Genomic DNA, 26104 nt, shown 5'->3' with positions numbered 1-26104 from the left:
ATGGCTTTGCTCTGGAACGCCCGGTTTGACCTGGTGCTGACTGACCCTGTTCTGCCCATAGGGGTCATTCTGGCCAATGTGCTCGGTCTGCCTCTGTTCTTCAACCTGCTATGGTTGCTTGAGAGGGCCACTTCACCTTCACCCTTTCCCCGCGTCGGGCCCAGAGCTCTCCAACCACATGGACTTCCTTTAGAGAACCAGGAATGGGTTGCATTATGTCTATGTTTAGTGGAGCAATATATAATAAATAACCCTGCGTATACAAGCCTTATCCAACATCACTTCTCCCCTGGTGCTGACCTGGACTCCATGCCGCGCTTGGCGAACGTGTGGCTAATGAGGGTGGACTTTGAGTTCCTGCGGCCCACCATGCCCAACGTGGTCTATGTGGGGGGCTTCCAGTGCTGTCCAGCTTGGCCGCTCCCTGCTGATATAGAGGCCTACTTGCAGAGCTCTGGGAAGCACGGGGTGGTGGTCATGTCTCTGGGAATAATAGTGTCTGCCCTGCCTAAGGAGGTAGTGGCCCAAGTATTCGCCCAGCTGCCCCATAAGGTGGTGTTGAGGTTCCTGGGAGAACAACCATTTTCCCTGGAGAACAACACCCTGCTGCTGTACTGGCTCCCCCAGAAAGACCTCCTGGGCCACCCGAAGACCCGCGCTTTCGTGGCTCACGGAGGCACCAAAGGCCTGTATGAGGCCATCTACCACGGGGTCCCTGTGCTGGACCTGCTGCTCTTCTTCGACCAGTTTGACAACGTCCTGCGGCTGCAGGTGCGCGAGGCAACGCGTGGAGGACATGTGCTACTTCTTTTCCATATGATGAAATACTCTGTAGATTTTGATTGTTTAACAATGTAATGTCTTGTAAAACTTCTATATCGCCTTAAAGGGGAACTGCACCCGCTGAGTTGGACTCATTAATTGGCTTGCTCCTCAAAAAATGCTGGCAGCCATGACAGAAGCCAAACATGAGTTGGCTTGGGGGGTGTGGTTTGATGTGGGTGTTTCTTGAGCGCCACCACCAGGACACACCCATCTGTCAGAGCTGTCATGAGTCTCTCTCCTTGCTGAGGATCAAAGGTGCCGGCTAGGCAAAGGTTTGAAGATAGCCAGACCCCCGTCTCCTGAGGGAGTTGGCCCAGTTTTGACTTAACCGGTCATAAATGGTTTCTAACTTTCTGCCTCTCAGTATCCAACAAAGGAATTTGTAGAGAACTCTAATGTCAAAAGATTGGACATTGGAACATTAGTTTTGAAATCCAAATGTTTGGAATGGTTGTTGGGGATCTAAACAATAGTGATGTCATTAAGGATTGGATAACAACATAACGGTAACTCTGAAAGTGTACACATCCTAGTTATCAGGTTTGCATCTAAATGTTGTATAAAATAAATGATTAAGTATAAGAATACTTTTGTGAAGATAATGTGATTCCAGCCTTCTAAAATTAGATAATTGTTTTCCATGTAAACCTATGCTCAGTCAGTGGCCACACCCAAGTGAGCACAGACATTGTGTTGGCGCGATAGACCACCCCCTTTCTACCCGAGTATAAAACCCTTTGTAACGAAATTTACATTTGACCAAAGAATGTGAGGACGTGGTCCACATGTTGAAATGGTTAAAACTACAAGACCAGAAAATGGTAAGACCCTCTGAAACTCTCGACGAGTGAAGAAGGTGAAGACTAGACCAAACATTCAAAGTCTGCAGCTTGGTATGTAAAGTAGTCTAGGACAATTGACCAAAGAAGGGAGGGAAGAACAGATCCCTCTCACGACAGTGTGGTACACCTGGAGTTATCCATTCTAAGAACACTCCAAGACAAAGAAGCCTACATCTAAGAAGGACATTGTGACCTCTGGTGGACAACTAGAGACTTACATAGACGGATCGAGTGGTTTCAACAGAGAGACGACAGAGAAAGACATCTATCTACATGTAAATAAATATATGTTGCATTTCGTATCCGAAAGAGCGGTTGTTAGGGTGCTAAATATTCATATTTACGTTGATCGTAGTTTCCAAATGTATGTAAGATAAGTCCACACTAAGTCTCTCCCGCTCTTTATCTTTCCCCATCCCCTTTTCATTGTGTAACAAGCCGTCATATCATGCCAGTCCACTAGGGACCTGTTTTCATTGCATTATGTTAGAAAATCATAACCTATACCGTGTGTGTGTGTGTTTATGTATATCTGTGTGATTATTTACTTAGTTAGTAAATAAATAAGTAAGCCAATTTGTGTATTGCTGATTCATCACTTAGGGTTCATGCAGATTTACGAAGTCAACGACGTTCAGAATTAGACTGATAAATAATAATTGACTGTTATGGATGTAAGAGATGATCTTTAGAGTTTAAGTTGGGAGATAGTAACTCAGTAAATAACTTTTCCCCTGGTGCCCCAAATTCCTAATGAGTTCACTGTTACATGATTCATTTAATAGAGTAATCATTAAACGTAGTGGGTAATTATTTGATAAATAGCAGTCATCACATTAATGATAGTCAGATCCTTGCCCAATAACTACAGGCTACAGTATGGAGAGATGACAGAGTACGCTTTAAAAAAAAAAAGTGTACCTTTATTTAACTAGGCAAGTCAGTTAAGATCAAATTCTTATTTTCAATGGTGGCCTAGAAACAGTGGGTTAACTGCCTTGTTTAGGGGCAGAATGACAGATTTTTACCTTGTCTGCTCGGTGATTCGATCTTGCAACCTTTCGGTTACTAGTCCAACGCTCTACCTGCCACCTTTGAATAGTTCCGTAGCCTACAGAGTAATATGAGAAGAATGCAATTGCTGATATTCTAAACTAATGTTTTGATAACTTTCAAATGAATGAACAGGTCCATGTAAAATAAACAGCCCTTCACATAATACCATAGAATCAGGGTTCTGCTAATATAACAATGTGCACCTTTCATTGTCCTTCCCAGCCGATGCAGATACTGTGATTATCTGCATTTGGTCTAGTGGAATTGGGGCGACCTTGGCAAACATGTCAGAGGGGTCATACCTTCCTGTGTGGTGTCCCGTATACAATAGGAGTTTCCAGATCCTGGTGCAGAGCACACAGGGTTTGTCCCACCCCATATTGACTGATAACATTACATTCAATAATAAAAATAGAAAAATACATGTAAAATGTGTGTCTAGTAAAATTGTAATGCCAAGTCTCTCTCCCCAATTCAGACATCAGTATCAAGCCTGTCTATTAGTCTGGACTTCATCTTGAAAGTCTCCATGTGCTGACTCCATACATGTGTCTGTGAACACACACACACAGTCACGGTTATATTACCAACGGAAGTTAGGATAGGTTATATATCTGAGAAACAAACAGATACTATATTGAGGTTTGAACAGGTCAGATAAAAACAACCCTATCAATGGCGGTTATGATTAGCATGGTGGAACCAACCTGATCGCTGCATTCACCTTTCAATTTCACTTCCGATATCATATGTGAAGTGAAATAGAATGGCAAATGCAGCGATCAGGCTGGTTCCACCAGGCTAAATTATGAAGGTGAATAGGGACAAAACACTAAACGGTTTTGACCTTTGACCATTTATAGGAATGCTCACAGCGAGGGCATGTCTGCATGATGTCGAGGGTCCGTTTGCTGGTCTTCTCTATGTTGCATGTTCGGCTGCAAAACTGGACATTTCTCATAAACAACATGTACTTCCTCATCTTATGAGGTGGTGCTGACGGGGAGCGCCGGTAATACAAGGGACAGCCAAGTGGTCAATTATTATCAGGAAAGGACAAAGCTTTTCGATAATGCACTTCACAACCAAAATGACTTACTACTTGTATCTGCTTGGCTGGGTAATTAACCTTGACCTACTAGTTTATCAAACCTGGGTAATTACAACTTTTCACACAACACACATTACATTGTTGATGAAGCTGTCTGTGTCATCAGGGCAGTACCTCTGGTCAAGTTAATTTTATGCTTTACAGATGTTGACTGACTAGCTCAGATTGGATTAGATTCAGGCAGGTGACGGTTTGTTGTTCCTAGTTCATTGTATTAGTCAGACTTAGAAATAAATTAGCTACCATCATAGCTGAATCCATTATTTAATTTTGCCCTAAACAATACAGAATACACTTGTATGAGCTACAAACTGACTTGCAAATCCGACTTGTAGTAGGGTAACGTTAGTTAGCTAGCCTGCCTTGCTAGCGTTATCAAATGATAAATTGTCATGAGGTAGCTAGTTAGTTATCCAACTAACTAACTACGTTAATGGTAGCCAAAATATTAGCTAGCCTGCCTCACTCTATCAACAGATAGCTAACGTTACCTACATAACCAGCAAGAATGTTATATAGAGTCCTTGGCTAAATTACACCAGCTAGCTAGGACATGATGTTCCAGTATCTATAGTTATATGCACCACCACCATTTGATGCACACCAAGCTAGCGTTACTGGTGCAGATTTGGGGAGCGACAAACTCCAACCACCTATTCAGCATACTAGGCTACGAGTACTAGCACAGCTAGAACAATGAGACTAGTTATACAAATCTTTGGTACTAAGGTCCATTGGCAGGGCATGCAAACTTTAGAACGTTGGTTTCCACTAGTTACCACAGCCACAAAGTCAAAACTTTGTGTGTGGAGGCATGATCAGATGTGTATAAGTATTTTCAGTCTCAAACCGGCGGGAGGCGATGAAACAACAGAGCCCCATTCAGTGAAGGGAAGCGGAAGGACGATTTGCACGTGGAGATTGGCAAAAGGAAGCATGATTTGTTGATATTGTAATCCAAACCCAGCCTTAATTTACTCGTTGTGACACACAGGTTCCAAACTCAGTTTTAGACTAAACTGACTTGATGACCAAAATGATCCTATTTACACTTTGTAGTAAATTTTAACACTAGAATACATGTTTCTGACTCATAATGATGCTTCGTAGGCCGTTTTAAGGGTAGTCTCTCTTACATTTTTTTGTATTGTCAAATTTTCAGAAACAGGAGAATAATAGTTTAGAGTTGTTTAGCGAACAATTGTTTATTTTGTTTAACAACAAATATACAAGTTGCAGGCAAAGTAACATTTTATTTTTCACATTAACACATGGTAGTCTTTGGTATAGATAATGTTTTGATAAAAATGTATTTGACAATAAATCCATTTGACATTAGATGGACTCTTCCCTTCACTAATGTACAGCAATGTCCTTCTATGTTTTGGAAAGTCAGAGGGAGAAGGGAGAGAGGGGGTGAGAGAGAAAGACAGAGAGAGCACACTATGCTCAAACCCTATACTCCAACCTGTGCACTCCATTCTGCCATGTCTGGTCTCTTGGCCGTTCTACCCTTACAGGGGGTCAGCTTCTGCTCAGCCCAGTTAAAACTTCTCAGTCCTGACACACCAATGGTGGAACAAGCTTCCCCCTATCGTCTGGACAGCGGAGTCCCCAACCATCTTCCGAAAATGTATAAAACCCAATCTCTTCAATGAGTATCTGGAATAAATCCCACAGGGCCTCCCACCCTCCTTTTCCTATCAACACTGACTTTGAGGATAACTATAGTACTTTATTGACTGAAAATGTACTTGCTACGACTGTGATATGTGGTTGTCTCACCTATGTTAAGATGAATGCGCTAATTGTAAATCTGACTAAAATGGCAAATGAGGGAGGGAGAGGGAGGGAGGGAGGACACAGCAGAAGGAAAATAAACGTGAGCTTTAACGATGATTAAAATCACAGCACATGAGTCACTGTGACTGTTACCACAGTCGTATCAGAGGGCTACAGCCTCCCCCTCTAACTTGCTCTGCTGGCCTTATCCAACGACATTAACAACTGCCTGGCTCTTAAGTTAACAGAGACGCTAAACTGTAGTAAGAATAAGTCATCACAGGCTTGCTTAGAATGGTGCTAGGCCATCATTGTAAATAAGAATTTGTTCTTAACTGACTTGCCCAGTTAAATAAAGGTTAATAAAGGTTCATTAAATTACATAGTGTGAGTGCTACAGGCTATGGTATTTAAATGTATTCTATGGTTAAAGCTATTTATATGTTTTCATAATTAACACTTACATAATCTACATTTAACACATTTCCATCTGCATTGGGGGATTGACATATATTGGGAGCATAATTTTTAAAGGAGTTGAAAGAGTAGATACCTTGGCTTTACCACCAGAGGGCGGGGCTAACCCCGTGAGGTGTGTTTGCAGGGTCAAAGGTTAAAGGTTACCTGAACCTAGTGGCCAAGACTGCCTGAGGGGTGGAGTTGATTATAGGCTGAGAGGATATGACCCGTGGTCTGAGATGTATTGACCCCAGGCTGGGAGGCCATCACCATGTTCTGACCGGGCAGCATCGCAGACTGGGAGTTGATGACTGTGAAGGTCTGTCTGCGTCTCTTGATCTCCCGGGCCAGCTGGCACCAGGAGCAGATGTTGCAAAAGGTGGAGTACACACAGTCCGCCATCATGTCACCCTGACTTAAATACTATAATCTCAAACAGTCATTATCGTTTGATCTTGTAGGCGTCATGTTTAGTACTCTATAGTGTTTCTAGTCATAAACAGTTGCAATAAGGTATAGGCAAAGGGTACCAAACCTGGAATACTGTATGATTACATTGACTGCTAAAACTAAGCTCAAACTTCATGTGACTGAGTTCTATTATGGAAAAGCCAGAGACAGCGAGTGCTTTCTGCCTACTCCGGACTTTCTCTCTCGCTTGACCACCTACCTCAGATGACCACTCAAGCCATGAACTTAATGACTGTCCATCTCAGATGTTTTTTTTTTTTATGACTTGTCTTTTTTTGTGCTTTGGAGCGCTTTGAGATTCTTTGAAAAGTGCTAAATAAGTTGAATAAATTATTATTATTTGTATTATTAGGCACAAGCCCACATAAGCCCTCATGTGCTGTGGAGAATGCACTGCCTCACGGTTACACAAAGTCCATAAGCTTAGTCTGATAGTCTCCCTTTAGTATCTTCATTCCGGCGTTCAGACTAACAGTACAGCTCTCAATTTGTTAACCAACATGAACGGCATAGCGGTTGCACACCGCCACCTTCATGGACATGGACACGAGAGGTCCGGGAAGACACCCCTACCAGCTGGGTAAATCCCATTAAGATGTCCAGCAGGGGGAGACAGAAACACTCTCCGAACTTTGAGGTGGTGGTGTAGGCAAAACAGGGGAAGCACCAGTAGGCAAAACAGCCTGAGGATGGGGTGAGAGAGTGCAGGGCAGAGAAAAGATCTGCTAGCACTGATAGGAGACGTATCTAACTCACCGTGATTAGTAGCGTGTAGCGCTGTGTTTTTATGAAGTTATTTTGTATGCATGGAATATAAAGAGTGGTTGTATCAAGAGGTTGATGTCTCAAAATATGCCATGTTTTAATAAGACATTCTGAAATACAGATGTAAACTGAACTCTGACCGACAGACTCACAGACTTGTAAGTCGTCGAAGCAGCCACAGATGCCAGTGCTCCACTGGTTAGAGTGGGTGGCTATTAGAGCTGGTGTCTAGGGCTGAGGAGGCTGAGACTGTTGGTTGTTGTTGATTATCACGTTTGTTGCCATGGTGACTGGCCAGCCGCTCGACTGAGGAGGAAGAACATGAACAACAAGCAACAACAATGGACTGTTACTTTTTCCTAACTTTTGGCTCTATCTGCAACTCAATGCCAACTTGTGTCAAAAATTAAATACGTTTTACTTGGCTGCAACTTGCTTTTTAACGGCTCTGCAATTCCTTCTATTGTTCAGGGGTGCTGATTCCGACCCGAGTTTTAAGCGTGCATAAATGGAACGTAATTCCCTTTTGATGCACTTTTCTCTCTGTGCATATTCTGACATCAAATTTAAGCATGAGAATAGCGTGCTATTCACCTGCTATTCGTTTTGGGGGAGATCGAATAAATGAAGATGTGGTGGAGGTGTGTCTGACCTTGACTTAATTCCCTAATAATTCCACCACCTTTATGCATGAGGAAACCATGAATAGGGTCTTCCCGAACCAACCGGTTCCAAGTAGGAAAACATCTACTTTATTGTTTCAGATGGAAATAACACCATTCTCCATGCACTGTAATTGATAAGAGCTAGGTTAATGAGCAATTTGTTTGGATAAGGGAATTGTAATATAAATAACATTTTGTTTTAGATATATTTTACCTTATAGTCGCTGGAGACAAATGTAATATGGACGCAAACTGAAGCATGTCATCATATCAACTTTCCCACAGTAAAGTTTATGAAATGCTGTACCGTTATGCAGAATATAAATTGTATGGCCTTTTAACTTGCAGGGGTGGGCACTCTCGAGTGTTTGATAGGCTATACCAACTTTCTCTGTTTCCTATTTCTGTCATGTTATTAGCCACTAGCAGTATCAACCGTCAATATGCCTAATAACAGCACATATTCAACTGCCAATTTACTGTTAGTTCCCTTCAGTTGATACAGTGCCTTCGGAAAGTATTCAGACCCCTTGACTTTTTCCATATTTTGTTAAGTTGCAGCCTTACACTAAAATGTATTACAAATGTATTTTTTCCCTCATGAATTTACACACAATACCCCATAATGACAAAGCAAAAACAGGTTTTTAGAAGGACCAAATATAACATTCACATAAGTATTCAGACCTTTTACTCAGTAATTTGTTGAAGCACCTTTGGCAGCGATTAAGGTAAGGTAAGTCTGAATACGAACTACCCACAATTGTGTAGGAAAGGCGTGCGTAAGAAAGGTATAATTTCCTAAATCAGAATTGGGCCCCTATTGAATAATATTTCTCATTCACATCTTACAAACACTTCAATCTTTCAGTCATCACTTTGCAGCCAATAGGCTACTCTGTGCACTCTTTAAACGGCAAAACCTCAGTGTTTGGAACTATATCTTTCTAAACCATAAGCTATACTGTGCATTATCATGATATTCACCATTGACCTGATGTTAAATTGTATAAATCTCCCCATCAACCACAAATCATGGCATCCTATAATTATAGTAGTGGGTAATATTCAAGTCCCATTTTCTTTAATTCTGATTCTTTCAAAAAAATACACTCACCTGAAATGGTCAACTCTGACTGGCTGTATCCAGGTTTGTGATCCCTACCTCCAGATTACAAACACAATTATGGAGAGTGGCTTTTTGCATGCGTTTGGTTTGCATATGATTCAAAATCCTGAGGGTCTGTGATATACAGTATTCAATGTATTTACATCTTTGAGAATGGCTAGACAGGCACTCATCTTTTAATATTTTACTTACCATTAAAGACACATGCATTTATACTGTAAACAAGTATAAGATAGATATCTATCATTAGATTGAACATTACCCACTACCAGAATTGTAGGCTGCCATGATAGATATATGCAGCACCAGTCAAACGTTTGGACACACCTACTCATTCCAGAATATTTCTTTATTTTTAATGTTTTCTACATTGTAGAATAATAGTGAAGACATCAAAACTACGAAATAACACATATGGAATCATGTAGTAACCAAAAAAGTGTTAAACAAATCAATGTATTTTATATTTGAGAATCCTCAAAGTAGACACCGTTTGCCCTGATGACAGCTTTGCACACTCTTGGCATTCTCTCAACCAGCATCACCTGGAATGGAAATATGTAATTTACATAAGTATTCAGACCCTTTACCCTACTTTGTTGAAGCACCTTTGGCAGCAATTACAGCATCGACTCTTGGGAGATGCTACAAGCCTAGCACACCTGTATTTTGGGGAGTTTCTCCGATTCTTCTCTGTAGATCTTCTCAAGCTCTGTCAGGTTACATAGGGGAGGGTTGCTGTGTGGCTATTTTCAGGTCTCTCCAGAGATGATCGACCGGGTTCAAGTCCGGGCTCTGGCTGGGCCACTCAAGGACATTCAGAGACTTGTCTCGAAGCCACTCCTGCATTGTTATGGCTGTGTACTTAGGTTCATTGTCCTGTTGGAAGGTGAACCTTCACCCCAGTCTGAGGTCCTAAGCACTCTACAGCAGGTTTTCATCAAGGATCGCTCTGTACTTTGCCTAGTCTCCCAGTCCCTGCCCCTGAAAAACATCCCCACAGCATGATTCTGCCACCACCATGCTTCACCATAGGGATGGTGGCAGGTTTTGTCCAGACATGATGCTTGGCATTCAGGTCAAATAGTTCAATCTTTGATTCATCAGACCAGAGAATCTTGTATCTCAGGATCTGAGAGTCCTTTAGCTGCCTTTTGGCAAACTCCAAGCGGGCTGTCATATGCCTTTTACTGAGGAGTGGCTTCAGTCTGCCACTCTACCATAAAGGCCTGATTGGTGGAGTGCTGCAGAGATGGTTGTCCTTCTGGAAAGTTCTCCCATCTCCACAGAGGAACTCTAGAGATCTATCATCGAGTGACCATCGGATTCTTGGTCACATCCCTGACCATGATCCTTCTCTCCCGGTTGCTCAGTTTGGCCGGGCGGACAGCTCAAACTTCTTCCATTTAAGAATGGAGGCCACTGTGTTCTTGGTACCCGTCCCCAGATCTGTGCCTCGACACAATCCTGTCTCGGAGCTCTACGGACAATTCCTTCGACCTCATTGCTTGGTTTTGGCTCTGACAAATATATATAGACAGGTGTGTGCCTTTCCAAATCATGTCCAATCAATTGAATTTACCACAGGTGGACTCCTATCAAGTTGTAGAAATATCTCAAGGATGATCAATGGAAACAGGGTGCATCTGAGCTCAATTTTGAGTCTCATAGCAAAGGGTCTGAATACTTATGTAAATACATTTTCATAAATTATCAAACTTAAAAACCTGTTTTAACTTTGTCATTATGGGGTATTGTGAGTAGATTGCTGAGATTATTTTTTTAAATACATTTTAGATAAGGCTGTAACGTAACAAAATGTGGAAAAAGTCAAGGAGTCTGAATACTTTCCTTAGGCACTGAATGTATATATATATATATATATATATATATATAAATGTCTGTTTTTCCTTGTTAATCTTTCATAACTTTCTCTCGTAATACAATTGTATGTTTCTGCAATACAATGGTCCAGTTTTCAAAAGCGTTTTGTAAATGTATTTATGCGGACCAAACACTGTATTTAGCTGTTGACAGGGAGGAAGTTGTGAATGTGAACTACCTGTGACAGTATGGTGAAAGATGAAGATTGGACATTCCACAACACCCAGACTAGCTCGAAATAGTACACGTGCCTGAGTGACGTTACATGGAGAGTGATTTATTAGAGTCAACTGAGGATATAATGTGTAGTCCACGATAAGTATGATATTGTTGGTATTCCATTCACATATGTCTTATATTTAATATGATTAGTCTAATGACCATGATGAAGATGGATATATGATGATGGTGGTGTGCGACTGTGACAGAGAAGTCCGCAACTGGCCGCGGGCAGCGTTTGGAACACACGCACACTCGTCACCGGCTTCGTTATCAGCTACGTTAGCAATGTGGTTCGACACACAAGTTAACTTCGCCATCTTAGTACCTACATTACACACTTTATTACACACTTTAGTCTTACCTCCCGTCAGTAACAGTTTGTTATGGTATAAATAATATACAGACACGCGTTCATGTTAAACAACGTTTATTGTACTTATCAATGTTATGAATGAGCGCGCTGTTTGTTTGCTTCTATTCCTCTCTCCGTCTCTGTAGCTTCCGGGTATGCTGGGATAAGGACCAGAGCTAATGGCAATAGGACTGGCTTTGTAGTGCCTGTTCCGAATGGCTCGTGCATGTGAATGGGTATGTTGGAAGACACCATGTCAGTAGTAATGGGATTTTGTAAATGTGTTATATTGTATCATGAGAAACAGATTGCAAATGTGCAATGTATATAATTCGTGATGTTTAGCTGAGTGGGAAAATGTAGGCTTTGATGATGGTAATTGCTTAATTAATTTGTGTTAGGTAGTTTCTGATGGGAGGGGCTTCCCCTACAAAACCTGCCTCTCTTTCAGTTTAAAGGGGAGGGGGGCATGTTGGATTGAGCTGTTGATGGGGCACCAATATATGTTTTATTAATTAATTAGAATTTTTTCCTCCTCTTTTTTATTTTAATTTTTTAAAGCTGTCTTATACTTTTGATGGCAGTACTGTTGTTTTTCTTCCAGATTCATTATGTAAATAAACATCCTTACTTTTGCTGGTCCACCATCCTTTTATTTGATAGAGGTGAGGTTTTTCAGTTTGCCTTCTGACCTACTCTACGCGACAGTGATGATGAAGAGGAGTATGAGAAAGAGCGAGGTCTTTCCTTATCTTGTGTGTGCATTGATGAGAGCGATGGGTTGGAGGCGGGTCTTCATCTCTCGTGACATTTGACACCAGGTGCAGGGCAGGCAGAAGAAGGAATAGACACAGTCATTACACATGGTGCCCTGTTAGGGAGGAGACAGAGATACATCGTTACACATTATAACTGATCTAAGATTAGTGGAGAGACAGAGACACTCCACATTACACCTGATTAAGGATCTGTTAGTACTGGCTACATTTGTCAATCAATTACAAAGAGGGGGTAGAATATCTGATCGGAGTGCAGCACTATGACATCATCAGAACATTATGTATTACTCCCCGACTAGCCTGGTCCCCAATCTGTTTGTGCTATCATTCCAACTCCTTGTTTGGCATGACTGGGAGTGGCAAGGAGTGGAACGTTAGTGCAGACAGACTGGTACCCAGGCTACTCCCTGAGCAAGAAGTTACGGAAAACTGGTTAGGACAGTTCTGAGATCAGATTAGAAGTTGTCTAAGGTGAGGGAAACATCATGAATTACTGGAGAGATGGAGGGACTGATAGATTACTGGGACTGAGACATTACACACGTTCACACGAACAGTGTCAAAGGAACTGGGAAATATACCTAATTTCTATGGACACAACATTTTTCCATGATACAACATCTTCACCAATAGTCATACCTGTACATATTGCCTATAACTATAAGGCCCAGAGTATTTCCTGGTCAGATCATATGATCAGTCAGGAACAACCCAGGGCTCTAGTCATAAGACATGCCAAGCTAAGTCAGTAAAATAAATCTAAAGCAAACATCAAGGCTTCAAAGAATAGACTAGAGCATGAGGCTCTGTGTGTCCGTACCTCGATGCCGTAGCGCTGGCGCATGCCCACCCTCATGGACATGGTGGCTGGGGGGATGAGGCTGTAACCGTCTAGCAGAGGCAGACACAGACACTCCCCAGCCTCTTTCGCTGTTATACAGGCAAAACAGGGGAAGCACCAGAACGCAAAGCAACCTATAGAAGGATATAGAGGACAAGAAATCACAGTGAACAGGATGTTCTCTTTGTTGATTGATACAAGCATAGTTTATCGATTGAATGGAATCGAGTGGTAACAGACGCACACGAACACATGCAAGCACGCATGCGCACGCACACACACACACACACACACACACACACACACACACACACACACACACACACACACACACACACACACACACACACACACACACACACACACACACACACACACACTTACACGAAGACATATCCTGGGTGCAGTCACAGATTTCGGAGCTCCATCGGTTTGATGTGACGGCCTGAACAAAGTGATTGGGCTGCTGAATGACCATCTTCTGTGACATGGTGGCGGTGTCTGTGGGGATTTTTAAAAAAATGTTATGACAGGAGTCACACCACCAGCAAACTAATATGAGGGGATGTTTCACACTCCACAATAATAGTGCTATATAGTTTTCAAGATAGTTTGTGAAGTCAAACTGAGTTGAAATTCTTCATAATGCTGTATGTTCAGCACACAAAAGTCCAGTGCAAACTGGTTTAGTCAACATTTCAACGTAATTTGTCAATATATTGTGACGTGGAAAATACATTGGATTGGAAAAAAGTAATCAACGTAAACTGTTGTTTTGATGGTGGAATTTCAACCAGAGGATTATGTCATGATTGTAATTCATTTTCAGCGTATAAAATATGTTGAATTTGTACCTTTGAAACAATATAAATTCTTCAACGTTATATCCAGTATCAGAAAAAGACAATTGGCTAGGCAGCACCTCCTACTGGAGAGGTGATCTATCTACAGCTATTTATTGGGTCTCCCATCCTGGGTTTTAATTAAACCCAGCTCTGCTTAGCACATAGGTGACAAATATCAAAGCTATCTCAAGAATGATTGTTGAATGATTTTTGAGAGATCTCTTAATAACTATATTCACTATTGCTATCAAAATCATTCCAAAAGGTAGGTTTAACAGAGCAAATGAAATGTAACCATACTTTATAAGTCATATATCATCAATGAGACTATTTAGGCCTATATAGCATATTCAAAGTCATCAACAGCCATTGTTTGTATTCCATCCAGGGTTCAACAAAAAATGTACAATATATATATAGGCCTAGGGCTTCGAGCTTTGGTTGATTTTAAATGTCATCTTCAAGTTAATCATTAATATGTTGGATTCACTTTTGAATTGTGTTTGGTTGTCAATGCAACCAAATATCAACATTTGAAGGAGATCTTCTGCTTGGATAGTTCCATCAAAGTAACACATACATGGCCACATTTTGAGGTTAGCTGTTACGTTCCCCAGTTTCTGTGTTGTTGTGGGTTTGTATGTGTGTGTGCATTTCAGGAAACAGTTTTGTTAAAAGTATTTTATAGCGGCTTTCTGAGGTATGTGTATGCCAATAGGACTTAGAGTTTTTGATTATTGAAATTCTTCACTTTAAGTTAGTAATTATTCTGTTTTATTTGTTCCTGGGGGTGAAGGGAAATGCACATTGGGAGTGTTTAGGCTAGAGGCCTGCGGGCATGCGTAACCCGTAGTATTTACTGTCTACGCACACTAGGTAAGATCTGGGCGGACCACCTCCTGTATTTTGGTTAGCATGCCAGGAGGTGCTGAAAGATTAGGTAAGTAGTGGGTAGGCAGGTAAGGTAGGAGAGGGTTCTCTTTAACTTTGAACTTTCTTTGCTTTGGGTCCGTCCAGCCCTTTTCCCAACAATACCGTGTTAGGAATAATAAATTCCCTGTAAAAGGTCATTTTTCTCTGCCTCTGTCGTCCTTCCTCCGCACCTACGGCCACATACTTTTTTTCACTCCACAGGGAGTTGAGTTGTAGCAGGGTGTTGCGTTCCCCCTCCAAGAGGCATATGTAACATTAACCTACCTTAACAAATGTCTTACGTAATCATAAAAAGTGTGCATGTTCAAGATGGCATGCATAGGTTGCATGTTTGTTACGATCTTCACAATCGCTATACATTGCCTTCAGAAAGTATTCATACCCCTTGACTTTTTTCAATGTTATTTTACAGGCTGAATTCAATTTAGATTTGTCATTGGCTTATACATAATAACCCATAATGTCAAAGTGGACTTATGTTTACAAAGGAAAACCTGAAATGTGTTCAACCCCTTAAGTCTATGAGTAAAGACTGGATCACCGGCAACAATATGAGAGCCTATAGGGAGGTCAGAGAACTGGCAGTGTGGTGTCAGGACAACTTTTCCCTCAACGTGAGCAAGACAAAGGAGTTGATCGTGGTCTACAGGAAACGGTGGGTCGAACAGGCCCCTATTGACGGTGCTGTAGTGGAGCGGGTTGAGAGTTTCAAGTGCCTTGGTGTCCACATCACCAACGAACTATCATGGTCCAAACACACCAAGACAGTCGTGAAGAGGACACAACAAAACCTATTCCCCCTCAGGTTCCTAGATCCTCAAAGTTCTACAGCTGCACCATCGAGAGCATCCTGCCCGGTTGCGTCACCACGTGGTATGGCAACTGCTCGGCATCTGACCGTAAGGCGCTAGAGGTTAGTGCGTACGACCCAGTACATCGCTGGGGCCAAGGTTCCTGCCATCCAGTACCTATATAACAGGTGGTGTTAGAGGAAAGCCCATTAAATTGTCAGACTCCAGTCCCCAAAGTCATAGACTGTTTCCTCTGTGACCGTACGACAAGCGGTACAGGAGCACCAGGTCTAGGACCAAAAGGCTCCTTAACAGCTTCTACCCCCAAGCCATAAGACTACTGAACAATTAATAAAATGGCCACCGGACTATTTACATTGACCCCCCAGCCCCCCCCCCCCTAGTCACTTCACCCCTACCTACATGGCAAATTACCTCAACTAACCTGTACCACCTGTATATAGCCTCGTTATTGTTATTTTATGGTGTTACATTTTTAAGTACTTTTGTTTATTTTGCAAGTATTTTCTTAACTCTTCTTGAACTGCACTGTTGGTTAAGGGCTTGTAAGTAAATATTTCATGTTAAGGTTCTTGTTGTATTTGGCGCATGTGACAATGTTTGATTTAATTTCCTTAAGTCACAGAATATCCCTTTGAGAATGGTGAAGTTATTAATTACACTTTGTAGGGTGTATCAATACACCCAATCTCTACAAAGATACAGGCATTCGTCCTGACCCAGTTGCCGGAAAAGAAGGAAACTGCTCAGGGATTTCACCATGAGGCCAATGATGACTTTAAAATAGTTGCAGAGTTTAATGGCTATGATAGAACACTGAGGATGGATCAACACAATATTAACCTAGTTGATAGAGTGAAAATAAGGAAGCATGTACAGACTAAAAATATTCCAAAACATGCATCCTGTTTGCAACAAGGCACTAAAGTAATACTGCAAAAAATGTGGCAAAGTAATTAACCTTTTGTCCTGAATAGAAAGTGTTATGTTTGGGGCAAATCCAACACAACACATTACTGAGTAACACTCTCCAGAATTTTCGAGTACAGTGGTGGCTGCATCATGTTGTGTAAGCTAGTAACCGTTTCAGCAGGACAATATCCTAAAACAGAAGGCCAAATCTACACTGGAGTTGCTTACCAAGAAGAGAGTGAATGTTCCTGAGTGGCCATAACAGTTTTGACTAAAATCTACTTGAAGATCTTTGGCAAGACCTGAAAATGGTTGTGTAGCAATGATCAACAACCAATTTGACAGAATTGAATTTTTTGTTGTTGTAATGGGCAAATGTTGCACAATGCAGATGTGGAAAGCTCTTAGAGATTTACCCAGAAAGACACACAGCTGTAATCGCTGCCAAAGGTGCTTCTACAGAGTATTGACTCAGGGGTGTGAATGCTTATGTACAGTGCCTTCGGAAAGTATTCAGATCCCAGACTTTTTTGGTTACTATATGATTCCATATGTGTTATTTCCTAGTTTTCCTATATTATTCTACAATGTAGAGAATAGTAAAAAATAAATAAAAACCCTTGAATGAGTAGGTGTTCTGAAACTTTTGACCGGTAGTGTATGTAAATCTTATATCTCATTTAAAAAAAAAAATATATATACATTTGCAAGAAATTCAAAAAAACTGTTTTTGCTATGTCATTATGGAGTATTGTGTGTAGATTGACGATGAAAAATAACGATTTAATCCATTTTAGAATAAGGCTGTAACAAAATGTGGAAAAAGTCGAGGGGTCTGAATACTTTCTAAATGCACCGTGAGTGAGATATTTGTGTATTTCAGTTCAATAAATGTGCAACAATTTCTAAAGCATGTTTTGACTTTGTCATTAAGGGGTATTGTGTGTAGATGGGTAAGACATTCTTTTGATTTATTCAATTATGAATTCAGGTTCTAACACAACAAAATGTGGAATTGGTCAAGGGGTATGAATACTTTCCAAAGGCACTGTAATAATCTAGCAGAATCTCAAACAGCATTGATCACTTGCACTATGTACTGTTAATGTCATCTCGACTGGAATCAGGTCATTTGGTTCTGATATTAGATGAAGCAATATGATAACACATTTAGATGACAACTAAATCAAAAATCAGACACTGTTTTTCTATTGGAATTTGGTTGTGCTTTTAGATAGTTTTAAGCATAGTGATAACACATTGGGAATTCAACAAACTTCTGGCTGAGTGGGTGAATAAAGGTTGAAATCTCATTGATCAACGTCTTTACCGAATATTACCAACATTTCCACATTGAAATGACAAAAAGTAGGTAATATGTTAATGACATACAGTATATGCGTAAATATGAAATATTTATGTTTGTCTTACCTGAGTTAGCTTCAGAGAAGAGAAGTGTGAAGTGGGAGGCTGAGTGACTGAAACCCAGTTAGGAAGTGTGGCATGCTTTAATGTAGGACAGAGAACGAAGGAATGTCTCAACAAACACACACACAGAGATGACAAAACCACCCATGAACTGGCCCATCCAGTTTGGCTAAATAGTTTAGACTCTCAGATAGTCTTTCCTGATAAGCCCCGTGAGCTCAAAATCTCAAAAGACTACGTGACCTGAGCACGACAAACTTGAAATTATAGGCCATTGTTACATAAAGTAGAAAGACAATTTAAAAAAAAAACATGGCTGTGAAGTGAAACCATGAGAAGTAGTGCACCTAGACTGAGATCTGGTGTTTGGGATGTTTTTGAATGGAAACCCAAATGTAAATGTTATGACACACAGAAAGTGTTTTTAAAACAGAGTAGAAGTACTCTGAAAGTACTCTCAACGTGGATCTTCAATCTAAATGTTGGTGTTTCTAAGAGAATGTCTTGAAAAAACTTGTTTGTGTATCAATGCATGTACAAAACAGCATCAAAACACACAAATAATGCTTTGGAATCATAGAATCAAATGGTGAAATACAAATATTTTATAGCGTAAGTATTGATTGATAATTTTTTCCATAAATATTTGACATCTTATTGTACACAACAATTAAACAAATATTTAGATACAGAGCTGCTTTATTTTTCCAACATTTTCTAAAATATGTTAATACTTTAAAGAAGACACTGGTAACTAAATAATTGTCCTATAGTAGTTTAAATAGTCCATAGGCTACAGTTGCCAGGCAAATTGTAAGATTATAAATTATCTTACAATAAAAATTAAATCAAATCAAACTTTATTTGTCACAATGCGCTGAATACATCAAGTGTAGTCTTTACCGTGAAATGCTTACCTACTTACAAGCCCTTAAACAACAGTGCAGCTCAAGAAGAAGAACATTTTTACCATGTAGGCTAAAATAAAAAGCCCGGTCGATGTTAATGGAGGCCTGTTCGGCCTGCATTTTCCTGTAGTTCACAATCAGCTCCTTTGTCTTGCTCACATTGAGGGAGAGGTTATTGTCCTGGCACCACACTGACAGTTTTCTGACCACCTCCCTATAGACCGTCTCATCGTTGTCGGTGATCAGGCCTATCACTGTTGTGTTGTCAGAAAACTTAATTATGGTGTTGGAGTCGTGTTTGGCCATGCAGTCATGGGTGAACAGGGAATACAGGAGGGGATTAAGTACACACCCCTGAGTGGCCCCAGTGTTAAGGATCAGCGTGGCAGACGTATTTTGCCTACTCTTACCAGAGTCCTTAGCTTAGTGATGAGCTTCGTGGACATTATGGTGTTGAACGCTGAGCTGTACAGTAGTCGATGAACAGCATTCTCACATAAGTGTTCCTTTTGGTCCAGGTGAGAAAGGGCGGTGTGGAATGCGATTAAGATTGCATCATCTGTGGATCTGTTGGGGCGGTGTGCGAATTGGAGTGGGTCTAGGGTGTCCGGGAGGCTGCTGTTGATGTGAGCCATGACCAACCTTTCAAAGCACTTCATGGCTACCGACTTGCTTGAAACATGTAGGTATTACAGACTCGGCCAGGGAGAGATTGAAAATGTCAGTGAAGACACTTGACAGTTGGTCCGGGTATGCTTTGAGTACACGTCTGGCCCAGCGGCTTTGTGAACGTTGACCTGTTTAAAGATTTTGTTCACATCAGCTACCGAGAGCGTTACCACACGGTCATCCAGAACAGCTGGTGCTCTCATGCATGCTTCAGTGTTGCTTGCCTCAAAGCGAGCATAAACGCATTTAGGTTGTCTGGTAGGCTTGCGTCACTGGGCAGCTCGCGTCCGGGTTTCCCTTTGTAGTCCGTAATAGTTTTCAAGGCCTGCCACATCCGATGAGCATCAGAGCTGGTGTAGTAGGATTCAATCTTAATCCTGTATTGACACTTTCCTTTTTTGATGGTTCGTCTGAGGGCATAGCGAGATTTCTTATAAGCGTCCGGATTAGTCTCCCGCTCCTTGAAAGTGGCAGCTCTAGCCTTTAGCTGGATGCGGATGTTGCCTGTAATCCATGGCTTCTGGTTGGGATATGTACGTACAGTCACTGTGGGGACGACGTCGTCGATGCACTTATTGATGATGCCAATGACTGAGGTGGTGTATTCTTCAATGCAATTGGATGAATCCCGGAACATATTCCAGTCTGTGCTAGCAAAACAGTCCTGTAGTGTAGCATCCGCGTCACCTGACCAGTTCCGTATTGAGCGAGTCACTAGTACTTCCTGCTTTAGTTTTAGCTTGTAAGCAGAAATCAGGAGGATATTGTTGCCAAATGGAGGGCGGGGGAGAGCTTTGTATGCTTCTCTGTGTGTGGAGTAAAGGTGTTCTAGGATTTTTTTCCCCCCCTGGTTGCACATGTGACATGCTGGTAAAAATTTGGTAAAACTGATTTAAGTTTGCCTGCAATTAATGTCCCCGGCCACTAGAAGCGCCGCTTCTGGGTGAGCATTTTCTTCTTTGCTTATGGCCTTACAGAGTTGGTTGAGAGCAGTCTTAGTGCCAGCTTCGCTTTGTGGTGGTAAATAGACTGTTACGAATATACAGATGAGAACTCTTTTGGTAGATATTGCGGTCAACAACTTATCATAAGGTACTCTACCTCAGGAGAGCAATACCTCGATACTTCTTTAATTTTTCACATCGTACACCAGCTGTTATTGAAAAAAAGACACACACCCCCACCCCTCGTCTTACCAGAGGTAGCGTCTCTGTTCTGCCGGTGCATGGAAAATCCCGCCAGCTCTATATTGTCCGTTTCTTCGTTCAGCCACGTCTGTGCCATTCACTTTGAACTGTTTTTTACAGCTTGAGCAGATGTGCTTATTTTGAGATCAAAGTGAAAGCTGCATGTTGCCACCTGTGCACATTTGTTCATATTTTATTATTTATTTTAACTAGGCAAGTCAGTTAAGAACGAATTCTTATTTTCAATGACAGCCTACCAGGGAACTGTGGCTGTAACAGTAACTGCCTTGTTCAGGGGCAGAACAACAGATTTGTACCTTGTCAGCTATGGGGATTCCATCCAGCAACCTTACGGTTACTGGCCCAACGCTCTAACCACTAGGGTACCTGCCATTTGTTGTGCTCAGGTCACACAGTCTTTTGAGGTTTGGAGATTACGGTGCTTACCAGGAATGCCTGTATCTGAACTATTTAGCCAAAATGGATGGGCCAGTTAATCGGTGGTTTTGCTAGTTAGTGAGTTATTAGCCCAGTTATAGATAATTTGTTAACAGCAATGGGGGAGTGATTGCTTCCTACAAGAGTACAAAATGTGCATTTATAGACATCTTTGAAAAGTGAGTCAAGGTTAGAGCTTTTTTTTGCCTTAAAGGGGCCGTGTTGTATTTTGAGACAGGCTGGAATGAGCTAAATAGCCAATAGGCGGAGGGTAGAATAATTAGTCTCATTGTCTGTAATAATGGTATGGGAATAATAATAATGCATTTTATTTTGTAAAGTGGTTTCTTCCATCAAACTCAACATTTTCAGTCACGTCCTTGTCTGAAGGACAAGCGGATAAACAGGTTCATGTCAAGCCCTGCATGTTTTTTCTAAAAGTCTCATGGAATGTAGGCCTACATTGAACACCACACATTGGCTGCTACTGTAGGCTGAACGATAGAACAAGTTTGTGCTCAGCAGACCAGACATTTGCTCAGTCACGAAAACATTTGCTCAAGGCCATTATTTACTCTATCTCTGGAGCAATTGGGACTAAGTGCCTTGCTCAAGAACACAAAAATTGTTCTACGTGTCGGCACCATAATTCAAACAAACCACATTCTGCTAACTGTACCAACTCAGACCTCAAGGCTATTTGCCACCCCAAATGTGTAGAGAAGGGTGCAATTGCAGCCCGCAATTCAGGATGTTCCTGCATGTGGGTGGTTCTGCATCTGCACAAACGCATCCTTATTTGCATCAACATAGAGACTGAAGTGGAAGCAAGACATGTCACTCCATAGGCGGTCATGAAATTTTGTCAGCTGGTGATTGTCAAACAAATAACTGTCGGTCTCACTGTAATTGACAGTTAATTAATAACATTAACACATCTAGGATCTCCTGGCTTCCACACATAGCCTACAAGACATATTAAAAAGTCTAATAAATCCATGCAATATAGCCTACACCTTAACAATAAATGCATTATTTATTTTATACAGGTCTAAAGAAGCGTGATATTAAGAAAATGTAGTCTATTTCAGATGAAAAGAATAGCATACTCTGAGTTGTCCTTATGTTAGATCCTGATGTGGCTATGCCAAATTGTTGTGGGCTACACTAGTTCCTTTAGCAGACAAGATTTTCTTATAATTCCATGGTATTGTTTTATATTATTTTATAGAATGAAGAATACAATTGAACAAAGCTGAAGAAAAAAAATTGAAATATTTTCTCCAAACGATTTGAGGGAGTGCGCACATGTGGCTATTCTGTGTTGGGCAGTTAACAAAGAAATAGGTACTCCCATATGCTTCATTTAGAGTTATTAATGTAACTTTAGTTGTTCTACAAACGTTGGGCTATATGTTTAGATTTTTTAATACATTGTAAGGCTGCATGATGAGAATATAATGATGATTTGAAAAAGTCGCTTGAAAGGCATTTGCTCTGCTTTTTTTGCGTAGGATGTACACACTTCATCAGTCTCTCATTCACAATTTGACAAGCACTTCATAATGCCTCTAATTTCACAGCGGCATCCCCTTTGTGGCCGTAATGCACCCTAAAAAAATCCTTGCTTTTTGCAGCTTGGAGTGCCCTTCTCCCTGAGTGTGCTGCACAATCAGAAGCGCCTCTCGCTCACATCTAGTCTTTCTCACAGGCTACAAGTGAAGACAGACATATCGGGGACGCAACTGGGCGTGTCCTTTTCCAAATCCGAGGTGCATATTGAAGACATTGGAAGAACTGTCCACATTTAATTTTCGTCAGCCAACAAGATAAGTAAGCCTAACGAACAGCAAAAGCACTAGCCTATGCTAATCTACTGTCCCCTACAGTACAAAAGTCGACCTATTCTACTGTGTGTGAGAAATATATATTACAAACAGCCTGGGACAGTTGTGGGATACAATAGATCCCAAATTCATACAACCACTAGCATAAAAAAAAACGTTTTTATGCAATGTGGCTGACGCAACAGATCAGAACGTTTAGCTTAAAATGTTGATAAACTATCAGTGTATTTCTTCACATTATAAGCGCAGCAATGCGCACACGGTAATAAGTCCCATTAGCGGAAAACACATTATCAAAAGTGACTGCAAATGCAATTTTGCATGTAATGCTTTTATTATAAAGGTGCATTTTTATGGTGAAAAATATTTTCCCCAAACTTGAAACTCACACGCTGCTTATGTATGCCAGTTAGGCTCTACACCCCTTGTAAAGTGGGTTAATGTGCTTAATTTTAAGAAGTTATTTGGCTACTTTAGTTGTGATACAAACCTTATTAAAACATATAGGCCAATGGGCTAAGCTACATGAAGTGTGCGACTATGATTCGAAAAAGTTGCAAAAAGAGGCATTGTTTCTTATGCCAGGCAACATTCACAAGTGATAATATATCATTCACAAGTGATAGGCTAATATTGTCACCCATCAGACTAATCTTGATTTAATTTTGTCTTTACATATACTAAATAACATATGTGTGACACTTGTTTTGATTTAGAATGGACCATTAGCATGCACCTATATCGAAACAGGGGCCGTGGGAATAAATATATGTCATCTATGCACTTAAAGACACTTTTCCCCGTGATTTATTTTCATGCCAGACAGGTAGGCTACACTCCTGTTGTAAATATAAGCAATGTGCTTAATATTAGGAAAGTTGAGAAATAAATATAGTTGGCCTAGCCTATAGAAAGCTGATGGGATCCTCCTCTTTTTATTTGCGGCCATCACTCTGTTTTCTCCCGCAATTGCATAGCCTATAGAAATGTTGAGCAACATGAGCTCATGTGCTCTCATGAAGTGTTGGATTAGATTTTCGAAAACATTTGCGTTGATGTCAGAGTGATTAGATGGACAATAGAGTGCTGAGTACCAGGCAGTTAGCAAGTTTGGTAGGCTACTAATGACCAGCAGCAGCATCAGAGCTTGGAGAAGCCTAATTACCATGACTAACGGTCATGTGGAAATTGACTCATTTTATTTCTGGTTCAGTAGAAGTCAATGTGCTAAGCCAAAGAGATGGATAGAGGCCTCTAGTGACCAAAAGGCCATTTTAGCATGGACATTGCCTTTGAGGGCTTCTACCATTTTACTGTAATCAGCTGCTTGGGTTAAGGAAGGATCACATGATTATATCTAGGTCATGAGGAGGGATCAGCCAATGATCAGATCATTCTCTCCGACCGTACCTGACAATTCTTTTAAAATCTGTCATCTTGGCTATGGATAATTAACACAAAAGTTTGGACATAACTATGTCCTTTGCAGTTTTGATAACAACGTTACGACAAGGGAAGTAGCTAGCTAGCTAGCTAGAACACGGTACACAGTGTCCTTTGCCCTCGCCGGGGCCGGTGTCATAGCATACGTTAGCTAGCTACTTCTTCTATGGTATTATGGTGGTCTGCAAACAATTGGGTGAATGCCTCCATCTACTGTGCTGGCACTAGGTAGCTACATCCTTCTAAGCTAACCAGGTACTTCCCTCACCGTAATCATGTTTTGTTTAGTCTGATGTTTTGTTATGCCTCATGTTTTTGTATTTTTTTTCTATAATTCTAAAGCGACTTTGTGTCCTTGAAAAGCGCTTTATAAGTCCCATGTATTATTATTATTTGAACCAATGGAAATTCCAACATTATTTTCAAATGCTTTATTTAGACATTAGAAACAGGAAGAGAAGGAGACAGTCAGAAGAATAGAACCCCCAACCTCAGGAAATTAACATGACATTTGCTTTGGGAATGTTTCCCACTCAACCACACAACCGCGTATCATGTGAGGAACTTGTGAATCCCATTAAGGTAAAGCCTGGGCCCCCAAGTCAGAAGGGTGCATTCAGAAAGTATTCAGACCCTTTGACTTTTTCCACAGTCTGTTACGTTTTTCCACTCATCAATCCACACACTACCCCATAATGACAAAGCAAAAACAGCTTTTTTTATAAATGTTTGCAAATGTATAAAAAAAAAAAAACTGAAATGACATTTACATACGTATTTAGACCCTTTACTCAGTACTTTGTTGAAGCACCTTTGGCAGCGATTACAGCCTTGAGTCTTCTTGGGTGTGACACTACAAGCTTGGCACATGTGTATTTGGGAAGTTTCTCCCATTCACCTCGGTGGATCCTCTCAAGCTCTGTCAGGTTGGATGGGGAGCGTCGCTGCACAGAGATGTTCAATCAGGTTCATGTCTGGGCTCTGGCTGGGCCACTCAAGGACATTCAGAGACTTGTCCCAAGCCACTCCTGCGTTGTCTTGGCTGTGTGCTTAGGGTCGTTGTCCTGTTGGAAGGTACCTTCACCCCAGTCTAAAGTCCTGAGTGCTCTGGAGCAGGTTTTCATCAAGGATCTCTCTGTACTTTGCTCTGTTAATTTTTCCCTCGATCCTGACTACTTTCCCAGTCCCTGCCGCTGAAAAACATCCCCACCATGCTGCCACCACCATGCTTCACCATAGCGATGGTGCCAGGTTTCCTCCAGATGTGGCATTCAGGCCAAATAGTTATTGGATTCATCAGACCAGATAATCTTGTATCTCAGGATCTGAGAGTCCTTTAGGTGCCTTTTGACAAAGTCCAAGCTGACTGTCATATGCCTTTTATAGAGGAGTGGCTCCCTTATGGCCACTACCATAAAGCCTTGATTGGTGAAGTGCTGCAAAGATGTTTGTTGTCCTGGAAGGTTCTCCCATCTCCACAGAGGACCTTTGTCAAAGGC

General features: G+C 41.2%; 1 protein-coding gene and 1 pseudogene across 1 annotated transcript; one reads left to right on the top strand and one right to left on the bottom strand.

Annotated features, from left to right (window-relative positions):
* On the top strand, positions 1-1504 carry LOC115133850 (UDP-glucuronosyltransferase 2A1-like; annotated as a pseudogene).
* Positions 1505-12190: 10686 nt separating this feature from the next.
* On the bottom strand, positions 12191-18226 carry LOC115133478 (cornifelin homolog B-like). Its single transcript, XM_029666740.2, has 4 exons — positions 18117-18226; positions 13568-13684; positions 13163-13317; positions 12191-12434 (listed from the first exon to the last, which is right to left on the bottom strand). The coding sequence occupies exons 2-4, from the start codon at positions 13671-13673 to the stop codon at positions 12312-12314; spliced, it is 384 nt and encodes a 127-aa protein (XP_029522600.1). The 5' UTR covers positions 13674-13684; positions 18117-18226; the 3' UTR covers positions 12191-12311.
* Between the last annotated feature and the right edge of the window lie 7878 nt (positions 18227-26104).

This window comes from Oncorhynchus nerka, linkage group LG8 (assembly GCF_034236695.1).
Source record: "Oncorhynchus nerka isolate Pitt River linkage group LG8, Oner_Uvic_2.0, whole genome shotgun sequence".
NCBI lineage: Eukaryota > Metazoa > Chordata > Actinopteri > Salmoniformes > Salmonidae > Oncorhynchus > Oncorhynchus nerka.
Note: the sequence above shows the minus strand (reverse complement) of the source record. Positions and strands in the feature narration are given on the sequence as shown.

Coding starts and splice junctions, on each gene's coding strand:
- LOC115133478 (XM_029666740.2), bottom strand. CDS start 13,673: ATGTCACAGAAGATGGTCATTCAGCAGCCCAATCACTTTGTTCAGGCC. Junction 13,318..13,567: donor CACCCAGGATATGTCTTCGT/GTAAGTGTGTGT, acceptor ATCCTTCTATAG/GTTGCTTTGCGTTCTGGTGC. Junction 12,435..13,162: donor GCCAGCGCTACGGCATCGAG/GTACGGACACAC, acceptor CCTCCCTAACAG/GGCACCATGTGTAATGACTG.